This window comes from Salmo salar, chromosome ssa16, assembly GCF_905237065.1.
Source record: "Salmo salar chromosome ssa16, Ssal_v3.1, whole genome shotgun sequence".
NCBI lineage: Eukaryota > Metazoa > Chordata > Actinopteri > Salmoniformes > Salmonidae > Salmo > Salmo salar.
Window position 1 is genome coordinate 87,821,306 of NC_059457.1, and position 20,888 is coordinate 87,842,193.

The following is a 20,888-nucleotide window of genomic DNA, read 5'->3' on the forward strand; positions in this document are numbered from 1 at the left end:
TGGTCCGCTTCACAGACGTTCTCTGAAGTCTCGCGTTGTTACGTCTCTGGGTTTAGAAACTGGTAGTGGGGGGAACAGGAAGTTCCGCGCAGGCGCGCATCATTCTTCAGAATAAAGGATCCGCCAGAATTGTGCAGTCGAGACGACAACTTCTGTGTCTGTTTCAAATATATTACTACTGGTATGTAATACCACGTTATAACACCGAAAGAACATGTAATAACATGCTAGGTAACAAATACGTCAAGTTATTATCACGTTTGGTAAAGGTTTTATGTGCTAATTTTGTGTCAAACCGCGTGAGTGAACGTGATCACTTTTTTCAAGTCACATAGTTATACATTTTTTGGTTGGTCTGAGTATAATTTCGTCAAGGTCATTTCATTAAGGATCAATTTCTTTTAGATTTCTGGGTTCGTTTTACATGTCGTTTTTGGTTTTGTGTAAAATTCATGAGCTGGTAAAATGGCGGTTCCCCTTCGGTCTGCATCAACGTTCTTCAGTGCAGGCAGTGAGGGTGCAGCAGAGAGAGACAATTTTACGGTTGCACTACTGTTTTGGAGCTGAATGTAATGATTATCAGTTTTCTACATGTGTACTAATATTCAGAGACATTCAGTTGTTTCTGTCTATCTATACATGTTACTATGGTGTGAACGGAAATACTATTGGTTTTTGATTGGAATAATACAGTGAAGACAAGGTTATTCAGGAAATAGTACATAGTGCTGCCTAAAACATACTGCAAACTTGTACTAAATGTTTTTTGAGTCATTTATGCATTTATGTGAAATCAGGAAATCTACTATAGATTAAGTGCATTTCGAGTTGTGTCGCCTAATTTAAAGTGTATACTTTGTCTAATGTGAATTAATGTTTTGTTGTCAATGCTTAGCTACCAGATCTATTGAAATGAGATCAGTGCTTGACTTGGACAGGAGCTCACCGGAGCTGAGAACCGTCACCTCAAATGTCTACTGTTTGAGCTGATGTTCTTCTTATAGAATATTAGCTCAACAGTATTGTGGAGCTCCTGCACCTAAATATAAACCATCTTTTTTGAGAATTAAGAAAGTGCCAGAACTGTCAAGACTAACTTTTGTGTCCGTTTCGCTTCATTACTACAGACCGACTCAGATTAAGTCTGAGGCCGGTAACATCAACAGTCAGGACAAACCCAGCCTGCCTCTCTCCTTCCACACTGAGTCCAAACCTACAGTCACTGGGTCCTGATTGTGACAGTGGAGCCCAGTTTGCACTGCAGGATCCAGAGATGGCATCAGTGAAGCTGGAAGACTGCAGTCAAACACTGGAGCTGAATGTCAACATTAAAGATGAAGAAGAGGAGGAGAAGATTGGGACATCAGTTTCTCATGGTAAGCACAGGTTCTATTTAACTAAGTTATTCGTTCCAATTTCCCACTGTGTATGAAAAGTTGCTGTAGAACTGTTTTATTTATTTAAATTATTTCACCTTTATTTAACCAGGTGGGCCAGTTGAGAACAAGTTCTCATTAACAACTACGACCTGGCCAAGATAAAGCAAAGCAGTGCGACAAAAACTACACAGACTTCCACATGGGATAAATGAACGTACAGTCAATAACACAATAGAAAAATCTATATGCAGTGTATGCAAATGTAGTAAGATTAGTGAGGTAAGGCAATAAAGGCCATAGTGGGGAAATAATTACAATTTAGCATTAACACTGGAGTGATAGATGTGCAAGTAGAGATACTGTGGTGCAAAATAGCAAAAATAAATAACAATATGGGGATGAGGAAGTTGGGTGGGCTATTTACAGATGGGCTGTGTACAGGTGCAGTGATCGGTAAGCTGCTCTGACAGCTGATGTTTAAAGTTAGAGAGGGAGATATAAGACTCCAGCTTCAGTGATTTTTGCAATTTGTTCCAGTCATTGGCAGCAGAGAACTGGAAGGACAGGCGGCCAAAAGAGGAGTTGGCTTTGGGGATGACCAGTGAAATAAGCCTGCTGGAGCGTGTGCTACGGGTGGGTGTTGCTATGGTGACCAGTGAGCTGAGATAAGGCAGTTCTTTACCTAGCAAAGACTTATAGATGACCTGGAGCCAGTGGGTTTGGCGACGAATATGAAGCGAGGGCCAGCCAACGAGAGCATACAGGTCGCAGTGGTGGGTAGTATATGGGGCTTTGGTGACAAAACAGATGGCACTGTGATAGACTACATCCAATTTGCTGAGTAGTGTTGGAGGCTATTTTGTAAATGACATCGCCGAAGTCAAGGATCGGTAGGATAGTCAGTTTTTCGAGGGTAGGTTTGGCAGCATGAGTGAAGGAGGCTTTGTTGTGAAATAGGAAGCCGATTCTAGATTTCATTTTGGATTGGAGATGCTTAATGTGAGTCTGGAAGGAGAGTTTACAGTCTAACCAGATACCTAGGTATTTGTAGTTGTCCACATATTCTAAGTCAGAACCGTCCAGAGTAGTGATGCTAGTCGGGCGGGTACAGGCAGCGATCAGTTTAAGAGCATGCAATTAGTTTTACTAGCATTTAAGAGCAGTTGGGGGGCCACGGAAGGAGTGTTGTACGGCATTGAAGCTCGTCTGGAGGTTTAACAGTGTCCAAAGAAGGACCAGAAGTAGACAGAATGGTGTCGTCTGCGTAGAGGTAGATCAGAGAATCACCAGCCGCAAGAGTGACATCATTGATTTATACAGAGAAAAGAGTCGGCCCGAGAATTGAACCCTGTGGAACCCCAATAGAGACTGCCAGAGGTCCGGACAACAGGCCCTCCGATTTGACACACTGAACTCTGTCTGATATGTAGTTGGTGAACCAGACGAGGCAGTCATTTGAGAAACCAAGGCTGTTGAGTCTGCCGATAAGAATACAGTGATTGACAGAGTCAAAAGCCTTGGCCAGGTCAATGAAGACTGCTGCACAGTACTGTCTTTTATCGATGGCAGTTATGATATTGTTTAGGACCTTGAGCGTGGCTGAGGTGCACCCGTGACCAGCTCGGAAACCAGATTACATAGCGGAGAAGGTACGGTGGGATTCGAAAGGGTCGGTGATCTGTTTGTTAACTTGGCTTTCGAAGACTTTAGAAAGGCAGGGCAGGATTTCATGATGAACTGTTTTAATGAGAAGGTAGATGTTATTTCATGCTACTGAGACTTGCATGGTTTGACACCAGTATTGCCAGCATTTGTTTTATTCACTGGTCTATCTGGAGTGCTCAGAAGGTAGACTAAAGAAGTGAAGTAGATAAACTGCCAGTGTTTTAAAGTTCTAGGAAGTGAGTTTGTGTAGTTACTAACCCTTGTGATAGTGAGTGGAGGATGATATGGCTCATAATTTTCATGACTTATGAGATACTTTTAGAATAGTTTTATTCCTCTTTTGTATTGCACAGCCTACTCGTATGAATACATCCATTTTGAAAGTATTCAGACCACGTGACTTTTTCCACATTTTGTTACGTTACGCTAAAATGGATTAAATAAAACATGTTCCTCAATCTACACACAATTCCCCATAATGACAAAGCAAACGCAGGTTTTTAGAAATGTTTTCACATTTATAAAAAAATGTAAACAGAAATACCTTATTTACATAAGTATTCAGACACTTTGCTATGAGACTCGACATTGAGCTCAAGTGCATCTTGTTTCCATTGATCATGGTTGAGATATTTCTACAACTTGATTGTTGTCAACCTGTGTTAAGTTCAATTGATTGGACATGATTTGGAAAGGCACACACCTGTCTACTATAGGTTAAGTATTAGCTCAAAAGTATTGTGGAATTCCTGCACCTAAATATAAACAGTACCGGCACCCAAAATGTTTATCAGCAACTATTTCAGTCCAAGTCAAGCACTGAATGAGATAATTGAACAATATAAAATATAATATATTTAATAGAGAATAAAGACCTTGCCAGAACTTTCAAGAAAATAACTTGGGTCTGTCTCTCTTGTACTACTTGCCGAGTCAGCTATGAGGCCGGTAACATCAACAATGAGGACAAACCCAGCCTGCCTCTCTCCTTCCACACTGAGTCCAAACCTACAGTCACGGGGTCCTGATTGTGACAGTGGAGCCCAGTTTGCACTGCAGGATCCAGAGATGGCATCAGTGAAGCTGGAAGACTGCAGTCAAACACTGGAGCTGAATGTCAACATTAAAGATGAAGAAGAAGAGGAGGAGAAGATTGGGACATCTGTTTCTCATGGTAAGAGCATGTTCTATCTATCTAATTTTGTTGTTTGTTCCAACTTCCCACTGTGTATGAAAAGTTGCAGTATAACTGTTTCATGATGAACTGTTTCCATGAGAAGGTAAATATTATTTCATGGTTTGACACCAGTATTGCCAGCATTTTTTTATTCACTGGGGGGATCAGAGTAGACTAAAGAAGTGAAGTAGACAAACTGCCAGTGTTTTAAAGTTCTATGAAGTGAGTCTGTATAGTTACTAACCCTTGTGATAGTGAGTGGAGGATGATGTAGGTCATAATTTTCTTGACTTATGAGATACTTTTAGAATAGTTTTATTCTCTTTTTGTATTGCACAGCCTACTCATATGAATACGTACAGGTAGCCTAATGGTTAAAGCGTTGGGCCAGTGATCGAAAGGTTGCTGGATCGAATCCCTGAACTGACAAGGTACAAATAAACTCATCAAGAAAAGAAACGTCCTCTTACTGTCAACTGCGTTTATTTTCAGCAAACTTAACATGTGTAAATATTTGTATGAACATAACAAGATTCAACAGCTGAGATATAAGCTGAACAAGTTCCACAGACATGTGACTAACAAATTGAGTAATGTGTCCCTGAACAAAGGGGGGGGTCAAAATTAGAGGTCGACCGATTAATCGGAATGGCCGATTTAATTAGGGCCGATTTCAAGTTTTCATAACAATCGGAAATCGGTATTTTTGGACGCCGATTTTTAATTTAAACCAATTATTATTAAAAAAAAAAAATTTGTGACCTTTATTTAACTTGGGAACTCAGTTAAGAACACATTCTTATTTTCAATGATGGCCTAGGAACGGTGGGGTAACTGCCTTGTTCAGGGGCAGAATGACAGATTTTTACCTTGTCAGCTCAGGGATTCAATCTTGCAACCTTACGGTTAACTAGTCCAACGCTCTAACCACCTGCTTTACATTGCACTCCACGAGGTTACGAGAACGCAGTAAGAAGCTAAGGTAAGTTGCTAGCTAGCATTAAACTTATCTTATAAAAAACAATCAATCATAATCACTAGTTAACTACACGTGGTTGATGATATTACTAGTTTAACTAGCCTGTCCTGCGTTGCATATACTCGCTTAGGTACACGTTGCTCCAACCATAAACATCAATGCCTTTCTTAAAATCAATACACAAGTATATATTTTTAAACCTGCATATTTAGCTAAAAGAAATCCAGGTTAGCAGGCAATATTAACCAGGTGAAATTGTGTCATTTTGTGTTCATTGCACGCAGAGTCAGTGTATATGCAACAGTTTGGGTCGCCTGGCTCGTTGCGAACTAATTTGCCAGAATTTTACGTAATTATGACATAACATTGAAGATTGTGCAATGTAACAGGAATAACGTTTTGTTTTCGAGATGATAGTTTCCGGATTCGACCATATTAATGACCTAAGGCTTGTATTTCTGTGTGTTATTATGTTATAATTATGTCTATGATTTGAAAGAGCAGTCTGACTGAGCGGTGGTAGGCAACAGCAGGCTCATAAGCATTTATTCAAAATAGCACTTCCGTGCGTTTTGCCAGCAGCTCTTCGCAATGCTTCAAGCATTGCGCTGTTTATGACTTCAAGCCTGTCAACTCCCGAGATTAGGCTTGTGTAACCCATGTGAAATGGCTAGCTAGTTAGCCGGGTGCGCGCTAATAGCGTTTCAAACGTCACTCGCTCTGAGACTTGGAGTAGTTGTTTCCCCTCCTCTGCATGGGTAACGCTGCTTCGAGGGTGGCTGTTGTCGATGTGTTCCTGGTTCGAGCCCAGGCAGGAGCGAGGAGAGGGACGGAAGCTATACTGTTACACTGGCAAGACTAAAGTGCCTGTAAGAACATCCAATAGTCAAAGGTATATGAAATACAAATCATATAGAGAGAAATAGTCCTATAATTCTTATAATATCTACAACCTAAAACATCTTATCTGGGAATATTGAAGACTCATGTTAAAAGGAACCACCAGCTTTCATATGTTCTCATGTTCTGAGCAAGGAACTTAAACGTTAGCTTTTTTACATGGCACATATTGCACTTTTACTTTCTTCTCCAACACTTTGTTTTTGCATTATTTAAACCAAATTGAACATGTTTCATTATTTATTTGAGGCTAAATTGATTTTATTGATGTATTATATTAAGTTAAAATAAGTGTTCATTCAGTATTGTTCTAATTGTCATTATTACATATAAAATAAAAAAATAAATCGTCCGATTCATCGGTATCGGGGTTTTTGGCCCTCCAATAATCGGTATCGGTATCAGCGTTGAAAAATCATAATCGGTCGACCTCTAGTCAAAATCAAAAGTAACAGTCAGTATCTGGTGTGGCCACCAGCTGCATTAAAGCTCAGTTTGAAGAACTTTCCACCTCCAAAGGCTGCAAACAGCTTAACTAGGCTGAAACAGTCCTATGATCAAGGTGAAAAACCTCGTATATTGCTGGCCTGGCGCATTAAGAAGTTCAATTCAGACCGAGCCATTAATGCAATTCATAATTAATATTGACAATTATCAATGGATCCTGTAGAAATAAACCAAACATTTGCTTCCTACTACAACACACTTTACAACTCTGAATCTCCTGAGAACTAATTAGGTCTTGATGTTCCCTCTAGTTCAGAAGATACTAAATTGGATCTGGAAAAGGAATTGGATGGTGTTGAAATATCTGATGCTATTTTCAATTTGAAGGGAGGTAAAGAGGCAGGTCCAGATGGGCTCCCAATAGATATTTAAGGACGAACTTCTAGGTCCACTTTCGGATATGTAGTGTATTGAGGTATGGTATCCTCTAAAGCTCAGAGACAGACAATAAACACCCGCCTGAGATAGTTGCAATACAATTGGATAATGAGAACATATATCACCCTTGTTAAGCTCCACAAATTTGACCCTAATTCCCCAGACCTGTGTGTTAAATGTAACACGCATTTAGGCACCTTGTATCATTGCCTGGAGGAATGTGCTGAGAGCTCAGTACTGCGCTATATCTCTTAGATGACCTCTACCCCAATACCACTAATCCCTAAACTATGCCTCCTAAATCTTTACCCAGAGAATATCTCTTTACATAGGAGAGGAGAGAAAAGTAAATGGTTGACCTCTGTCTATTACAAACTAGATGTTCAATTGCTCGCCACAGGAATTATGTCAGTTCCCTCACTTGGTCATTGGTTAAAATAATTAACATCAAGCCTGGCTCTTGAAAAATTAACTTGTATAGTGAAAAAGAAAGCCCCAGGGTTTCATAATATTTCTGATCAGTTTTGTGAGTTTTTGCAAACTGGTGATATTGTAGAAGCATTGAATATTGGCTCTAGTCGAAGCAACCGCACATTGTACTTTTTATTTGTTTGGTTGTTTTGTTTTTCTATCTTTGTGTTGAGGGGGGGGTGTAAAAAAGAAAAGAGAATTGTATTTCTGTAATTGCCGATTTGTCGTACTTGGAACTAATAAATATATATATGAATGATGGAGGCCACTATGTTCTTGGGGACCTTCAACGCTTCAAGGGGCGCCTGAGTGGCGCAGCGGTATAAGGTACTGCATCTCACTACAGACCCTGGTTCGATTCCAGGCTATATCACAACCGGTCGTTATTGGGAGTCCCATAGGGCTGCGCACAATTGGCCCAGCGTAGGCCGTCATTGTAAAAAATAATTAGTTCTTAACCGACTTGTCTAGTTTAATTAAGGTTCAATAAAAAATAAACACTGCAGAAATGTTTTGGTGCCCTCCCCCAGATCTGTGCATCGACATAATTCTTTCATGGAGATCTACAGAGAATTCCGTCGACCTCATGGCTTGGTTTTTGCTCTGAGATGCACTGTCAAATGTGGGACCTTATCTAGACAGGTGTGTGCCTTTACAAATCATGTCCAATCAATTGAATTTACCACAGGTTGATAACAATCAAGTTGTAGAAACATCTCAAGGATGATTAATGGAAACAGGATGTACCTGAGCTCAATGTTGAGTCTCATAGCAAAGGGTCTGAATACTTACGTAAATAAGGTATTTCTGGTTTTTTTTTTGTGAAAACATTTCTAAAAACTGGTTTGCTTTCTGTCCTCAGTCCACCTGGCCGTGCTGCTGCTCCAGTTTCAACTGTTCTGCCCTCGGCTATTGAACCCTGACCTGTTCACCGGACGTGCTTGTTGCACCCTCGACAACTACTATGATTATTATTATTTGACCATGCTGGTCATTTATGAACATTTTAACATCTTGACCATGTTCTGTTATAATATCCACCCGGCACAGGCAGAAGAGGACTGGCCACCCCTCATAGCCTGGTTCCTCTCTAGGTTTCTTCCTAGGTTTTTGCCTTTCTAGGGAGTTTTTCCTAGGGAGTTTTTCCTAGCCACCGTGCTTCTTTCACATGCATTGCTTGCTGTTTGGGGTTTTAGGCTGGGTTTCTGTACAGCACTTTGAGATATCAGCTGATGTACGAAGGGCTATATAAATAAATTTGATTTGATTTGATTTAGGACAGTTCCAACACAAGAAAAAGCACACAGCCATTTTCCTAGCAAGGACAGGCGTCACAAAAACCAGAAAACCAGCTAAAATTATCCACTAACCTTTGACGATCTTCATCAGATGTCACTCCTAGGACATCATGTTACACAATACATGCATTTTTTGTTCGATCAAGTTCATATTTATATCCATAAACCCCATTTTACATTGGCGCGTGATGTTCAGAAAATATTTTGCCTCCAATCAGCACAACAATTTACAAAAATACTCACCATAAACGTTGATAAAATATTAAACTGTTTTTCAAATAATTATAGATGAACATCTCCTTTATGCAAACACTGACAGATTTCAAAAAAGCTTCACGAGGAAAGCACACTTTGCAATAATCTGAGTACTGCGCTCAGAAAATACACTAGGCAATACAGATACCTCCATTTTGGAGTCATCTAAAATCATAAATAGCATTAGAAATATTCACTTACCTTTGATCTTCATCAGAAGGCACTTCCAGGAATCCCAGGTCCACAATAAATGTTGTTTTGTTCGATAAACTCCATAATTTGTGTCCAAATAGCTCCTTGTTGTTAGCGCGTTCAGTCAGCTACTCCAAGTGTAGGAAGCGCGCGGAAAATGTCACAACGAAAAGTTAAAAAAGTTATATTTACATTCGTTCAAACATGTCAAAAGTTGTATAGCATCAATCTTTAGGGACTTTATCACTTAGAACTTCAACAATATTCCAACCGGACGATTCCATTGTCTTGAAAAATGTTTTGAAACACAGCTAACTCACGTGAATGCGCGCCAATGAACGCCAGTACCTTCCTGAGTCAACAACTTCCAACTTCCTCTGTTCGCTCTCTGTTCATCATAGACGCCTCAAACAACTTTCTAAAGACTGTTGACATCTAGTGGAAGCCTTAGGAAGTGCAAAATGAACCCTAAGTCACTGTGTGTTCGATAGGCAATGACTTGAAAGGGCTACAAGCACCAGAATTCTCACTTCCTGGTTAGATTCTTCTCAGGTTTTTGCCTGCCATATGAGTTCTGTTATACTCACAGACATCATTCAAACAGTTTTAGAAACGTCAGAGTGTTTTCTATACAAATCTACTAATAATATGCATATTCTTGTTCCTGGGCCCGAGTAGTAGGCCGTTTAATTTGGGTACGTTTTTCAAACTGCCCCCTACCCTAGAGAGGTTAACACAGTGTCCAAAGAAGGGCCAGAGGTATACAGAATGGTGTTGTCCGCGTAGAGGTGGAGCAAAGAATCACCAGCAGCGAGAGCGACATCATTGAGGTATACAGAGAAGAGAGTCGGCCCGAGAATTGAACCCTGTGGCACCCCCATAGAGACTGCCAGAGGTACGGACAACAGGCCCTCCGATTTGACATACTGAACTCTATCGGAGAAGTAGTTGGTGAACCATGCGAGGCAATCATTTGAGAAACCAAGGCTGTTGAGTCTGCCAATAAGAATGTTGTGATTGACAGAGTCTTTTATCGATGGCGGTTATGATATCGTTTAGGACCTTGAGTGTGGCTGAGATGCACCCATGACCAGCTCTGAAACCAGATTGCATAGCGGAGAAGGTACGGTGAGATTCGAAAATGGTCGTTAATCTGTTTGGTAACTTGGCTTTCAAAGACCTTAGAAAGTCAGGGTAGAAAAGATATAGGTCTGTAGCAGTTTGGGTCTAGAGTGTCTCCCCCTTTGAAGAGGGGGATGACCGCGGCAGCTTTCCAATCATTGGGAATCTCAGACGATATGAGAGGTTGAACAGGCTAGTAATAGGGGTTGCAACAATTTCGACAGATAATTTTAGAAAGAGAGGGTCCAGATTGTCTAGCCCGGCTGATTTGTAGGGGTCCAGATTTTGCAGCTCTTTCAGAACATCAGCTATCTAGATTTGGGTGAAGGAGAAATGGGGGAGGTTTGGGCGAGTTGCTGTGGGGAGCGCAGGGCTGTTGACCGGGGTAGGGGTAGCCAGGTGGAAAGCACGTCCAGCCGTAGAAAAAAACGTATTGAAATTCTCAAATTTTGTGGATTTATCAGTAGTGACAGTGTTTCCTAGCCTCAGTGCAGTGGGCAGCTGGGAGGAGGTGCTCTTATTCTCCGTGGACTTTACAGTGTCCCAGAACTTTTTTGAGTTTGTACAACAGGATGCAAATTTCTGCTTGAAAAAGCTAGCCTTAGCTTTCCTAACTGCCTGTGTGTATATTGGTTCCTAACTTCCCTGAAAAGTTGCATATCACGGGGGCTATTCGATGCTAATACAGAACGCCACAGGATGTTTTTGTGCTGGTCAAGGGCAGACAGGTCTGGAGTGAACCAAGGGCTACAGTGAGGGGGAAAAGTATTTGATTCCCTGCTGATTTTGTACGTTTGCCCACTAACAAAGAAATTATCAGTCTATAATTTTAATGGTAGGCTTATTTGAACAGTGAGAGACAGAATAACAAAAAAATCCAGAAAAACACATGTCAAAAATGTTATAAAATGATTAGCATTTTAATGAGGGAAATAAGTATTTGACCCCTCTGCAAAACATGACTGAGTACTTGGTGGCAAAACCCTTGTTGGTAATCACAGAGGTCAGACGTTTCTTGTAGTTGGCCACCAGGTTTGCACACATCTCAGGAGGGATTTTGTCCCACTCCTCTTTGCAGATCTTCTCCAAGTCATTAAGGTTTCGAGGCTGACGTTTGGCAACTCGAACCTTCAGCTCCCTCCACAGATTTTCTATGGGATTAAGGTCTGGAGACTGGCTAGGCCACTCCAGGACCTTAATGTGCTTCTTCTTGAGCTACTCCTTTGTTGCCTTGGCCGTGTGTTTTGGGTCCTTGTCATGCTGGAATACCCATCCACGACCCATTTTTATTGCCCTGGCTGAGATTTGACGGTACATGGTCCCGTCCATCGTCCCTTTGATGCGGTGAAGTTGTCCTGTCCCCTTGCAGAAAAACACCCCCAAAGCATAATGTTTCCACCTCCATGTTTGATGGTGGGGATGGTGTTCTTGGTCATAGGCAGCATTCCTCCTCCTCCAAACACAGCGAGTTGAGTTGATGCCAAAGAACTCCATTTTGGTCTCATCTGACCACAACACTTTCACCCAGTTGTCCTCTGAATCATTCAGATGTTCATTGGCAAACTTCAGACGGGCATGTATATGTGCTTTCTTGAGCAGGGGGACCTTGCGGGCGCTGCAGGATTTCAGACCTTCACGGCGTAGTGTGTTACCAATTGTTTTCTTGGTGACTATGGTCCCGGCTGCCTTGAGATCATTGACAAGATCCTCCCGTGTAGTCCTGGGCTGATTCCTCACCGTTCTCATGATCATTGCAACTCCACGAGGTGAGATCTTGCATGGAGCCCCAGGTCGAGGGAGATTCACAATTCTTTTGTGTTTCTTCCATTTGCAAATAATCGCACCAACTGTTGTCACCTTCTCACCAAGCTGCTTGGCAATGGTCTTGTAGCCCATTCCAGCCTTGTGTAGGTCTACAATCTTCTCCCTGACATCCTTGGAGAGCTCTTTGGCCTTGGCCATGGTGGAGAGTTTGGAATCTGATTGATTGCTTCTGTGGACAGGTGTCTTTTATACAGGTAACAACCTGAGATTAGGAGCACTCCCTTTAAGAGTGTGCTCCTAATCTCAGCTCGTTACCTGTACAAAAGACACCTGGGAGCCAGAAATCTTTCTGATTGAGAGGGGGTCAAATAATTAAAAAAAATAACCAGGCATCCTCTACTGACGGGATGAGGTCAATGTCATTCCAGGATACCCCGGCCAGGTAGATTAGAAAGGCCTGTTCGCTGAAGTGTTTTAGGGAGCGTTTGACAGTGATGAGGGGTGGTCGTTTGACGGCAGACCCATTACGGATGCAGGCAATGAGGCTGAGATCTTGGTTGAAAACAGCAGAGGTGCATTTGGAGGGCGAGTTAGTTAGGATGATATCTATGAGGGTGCCCGTGTTTACGGATTTGGGGTTGTACCTGGTAGGTTCATTAATGATTTGTGTTTGATTGAGGGCATCAAGCTTAGATTGTAGGATGGGCGGGGTGTTAAGCATGTCCCAGTTTAGGTCACCTAGCAGCACGAGCTCAGAAGATAGATGGGGTGCAATCAATTCACATATGGTGTCCAGGACACAGCTGGGGACAGAGGGGGGTCTATAGCAAGCGGCAACGGTGAGGGACTTGTTTCTGGAAAGGTGGATTTTTAGAAGTAGAAGCTCGAATTGTTTTGGTACAGACCTGGATAGTAAGACAGAACTCTGCAGGCTATCTCTGCAGTAGATTGCAACACCGCCCCCGTTGGCAGTTCTATCTTGGCGGTAAATAGTATAGTTGGGGATGGAAATGTCAGGTTTTTTGGTGGTTTTCCTAAGCCAGGATTCAGACACGGCTAAGACATCCGGGTTGGCAGAATGTGCTAAAGCAGTGAATAAAGCAAACTTAGGGAGTAGGCTTCTAATGTTAACATGCATGAAACCAAGGCTTTTACGGTTACAGAAGTCAACAAATGAGAGCACCTGGAGAGTAGGAGTGGCTAGGCACTACAGGTCCTGGATTAACCTCTACCTCACCAGAGGAACAGAGGAGAAGTAGGATAAGGGTACGGCTAAAGGCTATAAGAACTGGCCGTCTAGCACTTTCGGAACAGAGTAAAGGGAGCAGGTTTCTGGGCACGATAGCTTAGATTCAAGGCATAATGTACAGACAAAGGTATGGTAGGAAGAGAGTACATTGGAGGTAAACCTAGGCATTGAGTACACATGAGAGAGATATAGTCTCTAGAGACGTTTAAACCAGGTGATGTCATCGCATATGTGGGAGGTGGAACAACATGGTTTGTTAAGGCATATTGAGCAGGGCTAGAGGCTCTACAGTGAAATAAGACAGTAATCACTAACCAGGACATTAATGGACAAGGCATATTGATATTAGGGAGAGGCATGCGTAGCCCAGTGATCGTATGGGTCCAGTGAGTGGTTGGGCTGGCTGGGGACACGGCGATTCAGACAGTTAGCAGGCCGGGGCTAGCAGTTAGTAGGCCGGAGCTAGCAAGCTAGCATAAGGGCCTTAGAAGGACGTCGTGATGGGGGAAAGTCGATAGACCAGTCATGGAATTAGTAGGGTTTCAAGTAGCAGAGGGGTCTAAGTACAATTGGCAAAATGGGTATAGCTGATCCATCGGCCAGTTTCTTGGACCACTAACAGCCCAATATGCTCTAGATAGGTAGCAGGCCGTGGTTAGCAGAATGGGCCTTCTGGGGACGTCGTGCCTGATGGGCCTGTTGGAATCCTCGGGCAGATTATGTCGGTAATTTGTCTAATTTGAAAGAATTGATGTTTTGTTGTCAATGCTTACCTACCTGATCTATTGAAATGAGATGGACAGGAGCTCACTGGAGCTGAGTACCGGCACCTCAATTTTCTACTGCTTGAGCTCATGTTCTTATAGAATATTACCTCAACAGTATTGTGGAGCTCCTGCATCTAAATATAAACAGTACCGCCACCCAAAATGAGTATCGACAACTATTTCAGTCCAAGTCAAGCACTGATTTAGATAATTGAACAAGAAAAAATATAATATATTTTAATAGAGAATAAAGAACATGCCAGAACTGTCAAGACAATAACTTTTTGTTTGTTTCTCATTGTTACTACAGGACGACTAGAATTAAGTTTGAGGCCGGTAACATCAACAGTGAGGACAAACCCAGCCTGCCTCGCTCGTGCTACACTATGTCCAAACCTACATTCACTGGGTCCTGATTGTGACAGTGGAGCCCAGTTTGCACTGCAGGATCCAGAGATGGCATCAGTGAAGCTGGAAGACTGCAGTCAAACACTGGAGTTGAATGTCAACATTAAAGATGAAGAAGTGGAGGAGAAGATTGGGAAACCTGTTTCTCATGGTAAGAGCAGGTTCTATCTAACTACGTTTGTTGTTCGTTCCAACTTCTCACTGTGCATGAAAAGTTGCAGTATAACTGTTTCACGATGAACTGTTTCAATGAGAAGGTAGATGTTATTTCATGCTACTCCGACTTGCATGGTTTGACACCAGTATTGCCAGCATTTGTTTTATTCACTGGGATATCTGGAGTGCTCAAAGAGTAGACGAAAGTGGTAGACAATCTGCCAGTGTTTTGAAGTTCTATGAAATTAGTCTTAAAACATTTTTTTTTTAACCTTTTTTATCTAGGCAAGTCAGTTAACCTCTTACATCTAGACGTTCCGCTAGCGGAACACCTGCTCCAATATCCAATGATAGGCGTGGCGCGAAATACAAACTCCTCGAAAATCCGAAAACTTCCATTTTTCAAACATATGACTATTTTACACCATTTTAAAGATAAGACTCTCCTTTATCTAACCACACTGTCCGATTTCAAAAAGGCTTTACAGCGAAAGCAAAACATTAGATTATGTCAGCAGAGTACCCAGCCAGAAATAATCAGACACCCATTTTTCAAGCTAGCATATAATGTCACAAAAAACAAAACCACAGCTAAATGCAGCACTAACCTTTGATGATCTTCATCAGATGACACTCCTAGGACATTATGTTATACAATACATGCATGTTTTGTTCAATCAAGTTCATATTTATATCAAAAACCAGCTTTTTACATTAGCATGTGATGTTCAGAACTAGCATTCCCACCGAACACTTCCGGTGAATTTACTAAATTACTCACGATAAACGTTCACAAAAAACATACCAATTATTTTAAGAATTATAGATACAGAACTCCTTTATGCAATCGCGGTGTCCGATTTTAAAATACCTTTTCGGTGAAAGCACATTTTGCAATATTCTGAGTAGATAGCCCGGCCATCATGGCTAGCTATTTTGACACCCACCAAGTTTGGTACTCACCAAACTCAGATTTACTATAAGAAAAATTGGATTACCTTTGCTGTTCTTCGTCAGAATGCACTCCCACGACTTCTACTTCAATAACAATAACAAATGTCGGTTTGGTTCCAAATAATCCATAGTTATATCCAAATAGCGGCGTTTTGTTCGTTCGTTCAAGACACTATCCGAAGGGTAACGAAGGGTGACGCGCGGACGCGTATCGTGACAAAAAATGTCAAAATATTCCATTACCGTACTTCGAAGCATGTCAAACGCTGTTTAACCTCTTACATCTAGACGTTCCGCTAGCGGAACACCTGCTCCAATATCCAATGATGGGCGTGGCGCGAAATACAAACTCCTAAAATCCGAAAACTTCCATTTTTCAAACATATGACTATTTTACATGCATTTTAAAGACAAGACTCTCGTTAATCTAACCACACTGTCCGATTTCAAAAAGGCTTTACAGCGAAAGCAAAACATTAGATTATGTCAGCAAAGTACCCAGCCAGAAATAATCAGACACCCATTTTTCAAGCTAGCATATAATGTCACAAAAAAACAAAACCACAGCTAAATGCAGCACTAACCTTTGATGATCTTCATCAGATGACAACCCTAGGACATTATGTTATACAATGCATGCATGTTTTGTTCAATCAAGTTCATATTTATATCAAAAACCAGCTTTTTACATTAGCATGTGACGTTCAGAACTAGCATACCCCCCGCAAACTTCCGGTGAATTTACTAAATTACTCACGATAAACGTTCACAAAAAACATAACAATTATTTTAAGAATTATAGATACAGAACTCCTCTATGCACTCGATATGTCCGATTTTAAAATAGCTTTTCGGTGAAAGCACATTTTGCAATATTCTGAGTAGATAGCCCAGCCATCACGGCTAGCTATTTAGACACCCACCAAGTTTAGCCCTGACCAAACTCCGATTTACTATTAGAAAAGTTTGATTACCTTTGGTGTTCTTCGTCAGAATGCACTCCCAGGACTGCTACTTCAATAACAAATGTTGGTTTGGTTCAAAATAATCCATTGTTATATCCAAATAGCGGCGTTTTGTTCGTGCGTTCAAGACACTATCCGAAGTGTAAATAAGGGTCACGAGCATGGCGCATTTCGTGACAAAAGATTTCTAAATATTCCATTACCGTACTTCGAAGCATGTCAACCGCTGTTTAAAATCAATTTTTAGGCCATTTTTCTCGTAAAAAAGCGATAATATTCCGACCGGGAAAGTGTGTATACGTACAAAGAGAGAGAAAATAAAAGCATGGGATCCCCTCGTGCACGAGCGTAAGTTTCATAGTACTGTGACTGGCCACTATCCAAACGCGCTACTTTTTTTCAGCCAGAGCCTGCAAAGCCACGATTCAGCTTTTTGCCGCCTTCTGAGATCCCATGGGAGCCGTAGGAAGTGTCACGTAACAGCAGAGATCCCCTGTAATGGATAGAGATAATCAAGAAGGGCAAGAAATGGTCAGACAGGGTACTTCCTGTACAGAATCTTCTCAGGTTTTGGCCTGCCAAATGAGTTCTGTTATACTCACAGACACCATTCAAACAGTTTTAGAAACTTTGGAGTGTTTTCTATCCAAAGCTAATAATTATATGCATATTCTAGTTTCTGGGCAGGAGTAATAATCAGATTAAATCGGGTACGTTTTTTATCCGGCCGTGAAAATACTGCCCCCTATCCATAACAAGTTAAGAACAAATTATTATTTACATTCACGGCCTACCCCCCGGCCAAACCCGGACGACGCTGGGCCAATTGTGTGCCACCCTATGGGACTCCCAGTTACGGTCGGATGTGATACAGCCTGGTTACTAACCCTTGTGATAATGAGTGGAGGATGATATGGCTCATAATTTTCACGACTTTTACCCACTTTTAGAATAGTTTTATTCCCTTTTGTATTGTACAGCCTACTGATATGAATACGTATGTCACTCGGTACAGCCAGAAGAGGACTGACCACCCCTTTGAGCCTGGTTCCTCTCTACGTTTCTTCCTAGGTTCCTGCTTGCTAGGGAGTTTTCCATGGCCACTTTGCTTCTACACCTGCATTGCTTGCTCTTTGGGGATTGAGGCTGGGTTACTGTAAAGCACTTTGTGACAACTTCTGATGTAATAAGGGCTACATAAAATACATGTGATTGACATGTATATCACACCAACTGACTGGTTCTTCTGATGTTGTTCACACAGGAGACCATGTTGAGACATCCTCTACATCCAGAGAGCAACAGCAGGAAGATCACAGAGCTAAGAGGTCTCACCACTGCCCACATTGTGAGGAGATTTTCCCATTTCTATCAAAGCTAAAAATACACCTCAAAATACACACAGGAGAGAATCGGTATTCCTATACTGACGGTGGGAAGAATTTCACCACATCCAAGGCTCTGACAGTTCATCAGAGAGTGCACACAGGAGAGAAGCTTTTCTCCTGCTCTGACTGTGTAAAATGCTTCACAACATCAACTAGGCTAAAAGTTCATCAGAGAACACACACAGGAGAGAAGCCTTACTCCTGCTCTGACTGTGGAAAGAGTTTCTCTCTACTGGGCCACTTAAAAAGACACCAACATGTACATACGGGAGAGAAGCCTTACTCCTGCTCTGACTGTGGAAAGAGTTTCTCTCGACTGGGCCACTTAAAAACACATAAACATATGCATACAGGAGAGAAGCCTTACTCCTGCTCTGACTGTGTAAAATGCTTCACAACATCAACTGAGCTAAAAGTTCATCAAAGAACACACACAGGAGAGAAGCCTTACTCCTGCTCTGATTGTGTAAAATGCTTCGCAACATCAACTAGGCTAAAAGTCCATCAGAGAACACACACAGGAGAGAAGCCTTACATCTGCTCTGACTGTGCAGCGAGTTTCTCTATACTCTGCCACTTAAAACGACATGAAACTATACACACAGGAGAGAAGCCTTACTCCTGCTCTGACTGTGCGGCAAGTTTCTCTCTACTGTGCAACTTAAAACGACATGAACGTAAACACACAGGAGAGAAACCTTATCACTGCACTGACTGTGAGAAGAGATTCTACAGATTGGGCCATTTAAAAAGACACCAATGTATACATAAAGGAGAGACGTTTTCTCAGACCAGCTAAGATTAGACACTCCACTTAATTCTCATGTCATTAAATAATTGGCAACGTTGAATTGAATCAAATGAAGAAAGCGTAGAACACTCCATTGTTATCCTATTGTTTCTCACTGTGCAGAGGGAATGGAGCGTTATAGAATGTTAGCCTCTCTTACTGATCAGTGTGCACCTGGTCAGTTTTGGTGAGTGTTGTTAGCTTCTACTGTAAAGATATTGAGATGACGTTGGATTTGCCCTTAAGGTTTAATATCCTCTGTGAGGCGTCTCACTATGGATTCTGATGGTTGACTGGGTGGTACTGCTTCCCTCTGCAGTTTTCTGTGGGAATGAGCTGGTAGACAACATGTACAGAGTGTACAAAACATTAAGGACACCTGTTCTTTCCATGACATAGACTGACCAGCTGAACCCAGGTGAAAGCTCTGATCCTTAATGATGTAGTTATGTGTATTTATTATAGATCCTCATTACCTTTCAACAAAACAAAAACTGCGGTTGCAGTGGGCTAAGGAATGAAAACACTGGATAACTGGGAACATATTGCCTGGTCTGATGAATCCCCGGTTCCTGCTGTTTCACGCTGATGGGAGGACTATGGTTTGCCGGAAACCACGAGTACATGCATCCAGTGGTGGAAAAATTACCTGTCATACTTAAGTAAAAGTAATGATACCTTAATAGAAAATTTCTCAAGTAAAGTGAGTCACCCATTAAAATACTACTTGAGAAATATTTGGTTGTAAATATACTTATGTATCAAAAGTAAAAGTATTAATAATTTCAAATTCCTTAAATTAAGCAAACCAGACGGCACAATTGTCTTCAAAAAGATATATATTACGGACAGCCAGGGGCTCACTCCAACACTCAGACATAATTTACAAACAGAGCATTTGTGTTTAGTCAGTCCGCCAGATCCAAGGCAGTAGGGGAGGACCAGGGATGTTGCCTTGAGAAGTGTGTGAATTGGACCATTTTCTGTCCTGCTAATCATAAAAAATGTAAGGGGTACTTTTGGGTGTCAGGGAAAATGTATGGAGTAAAAAGTACATTTTCTTTAGGAATGTAGTGAAATAAAAGTTGTCAACAATATAAATAGTAAAGTACAGATACTACTAAAGTAGTTTAAATAATTTTTACTTCATTACTTTACACCACTATATGCATCCATGCCGTGTGTCAGCATTGCAGGCTGGTGGTGTGATGGTTGGGGTGTGTTTTCAGGGCCCACATTGGGCCCCTTGATAAAAGATGAACAATGTTTGAATGCTACAGGATGTCTAAATAATCATTGCCAATCAGGTGCATCCCTTCACGGCAGCAGTGTATCCATCTGCAAATAGATTTCTTCAGCAGGATTATGCCCCATGCCACAAGGCTTGTCCAGGAATGGTTCCAAGAACATGACAGTGAATTCAGCTTACTGCAGTGGCCTGCCGAGTCACCAGATCTCAATCCAATTGTGCATCTGTGGGAGGAGATGGTACAAGCTATTCAGAGTAGAGATCCACTCCCAGCCAACTTGCCACCGTTGTGGGAAGCATTGGGCCAGAATCCCTGTGGAACACTCAACACCTTGGACAGTCTATGCACCGATGAATTGAGGCTGTTCTGAGGACAAAGGGGGGCTGCAACTCAATATTAGGAAGGTGTTCCTAATGTTTTGTACACAGTGCATATCAGATAAAGATGGTGGTGATGATGAATGTATTTGAATAACTGTATTGAAGTTAATTGATCTGGTGGCAGGTAGCCTAGAGGTTAACAGTGTTGGGCCAGTAACTGAAAGGTTGCTGGTTTGAATCCTGAGCCGACTAGGTGAAAAATCTGTCAGTGTGCCCTTGAGCAAGGCAATTAACCCTTATTTGTCTTGTAAATCGCTCTGGATAAGAACATCTGCTAAATGACAAGAATGTAATGAAAAATGTTTGTACATACATTTTTATTCTCCTGTGTATAATTAAATGAAATAAACAGTTTGAAGTGAAATACTGTATATACAATACACAACATTACCACTTTGTTTACCCTGGCCAGAGGTACAGGGCCATAGTAAGCTAGACTATGTAGCTGCTGTTGTTAGTAGCCTACAGTTTCCATGCAATACAGCATGTCAGAT

At 41.6% G+C, this 20,888-nt stretch overlaps 2 protein-coding genes across 6 annotated transcripts in view; one reads left to right on the forward strand and one right to left on the reverse strand.

Annotated features, from left to right (window-relative positions):
• The window catches only part of LOC106574953 (zinc finger protein OZF), a 153,233-nt gene that overhangs the window by 19,188 nt on the left and 113,157 nt on the right, over positions 1-20,888 (reverse strand). The gene's annotated exons all lie outside the window — the stretch shown is intronic.
• LOC123727744 (zinc finger protein 664-like) lies at positions 107-20,748 on the forward strand. Of its 4 annotated transcripts, none has more exons than XM_045696764.1 (5): positions 107-181; positions 1,128-1,149; positions 3,989-4,218; positions 14,414-14,662; positions 17,851-20,748. In XM_045696764.1, the coding sequence occupies exons 3-5, from the start codon at positions 4,005-4,007 to the stop codon at positions 18,771-18,773; spliced, it is 1,386 nt and encodes a 461-aa protein (XP_045552720.1). In that variant the 5' UTR covers positions 107-181; positions 1,128-1,149; positions 3,989-4,004; the 3' UTR covers positions 18,774-20,748. The 4 variants fall into 4 exon arrangements, with proteins under 4 accessions (XP_045552720.1, XP_045552718.1, XP_045552721.1 ...); XM_045696762.1 differs by having other exon boundaries at positions 116-181; positions 1,138-1,376; positions 3,982-4,218; XM_045696765.1 differs by lacking the exons at positions 14,414-14,662; positions 17,851-20,748 and adding an exon at positions 7,987-8,106 and having other exon boundaries at positions 125-231; positions 1,128-1,376; positions 3,982-4,218.

Bases quoted from the DNA above. Each gene is read 5' to 3' on its own strand.
- LOC123727744 (XM_045696762.1), top strand. From the start codon at position 1,274: ATGGCATCAGTGAAGCTGGAAGACTGCAGTCAAACACTGGAGCTGAAT. The intron at 4,219-14,413 runs GTAAGAGCATGT...TTGTTACTACAG, and splicing joins TGGGACATCTGTTTCTCATG to GACGACTAGAATTAAGTTTG. The intron at 14,663-17,850 runs GTAAGAGCAGGT...TTGTTCACACAG, and splicing joins TGGGAAACCTGTTTCTCATG to GAGACCATGTTGAGACATCC.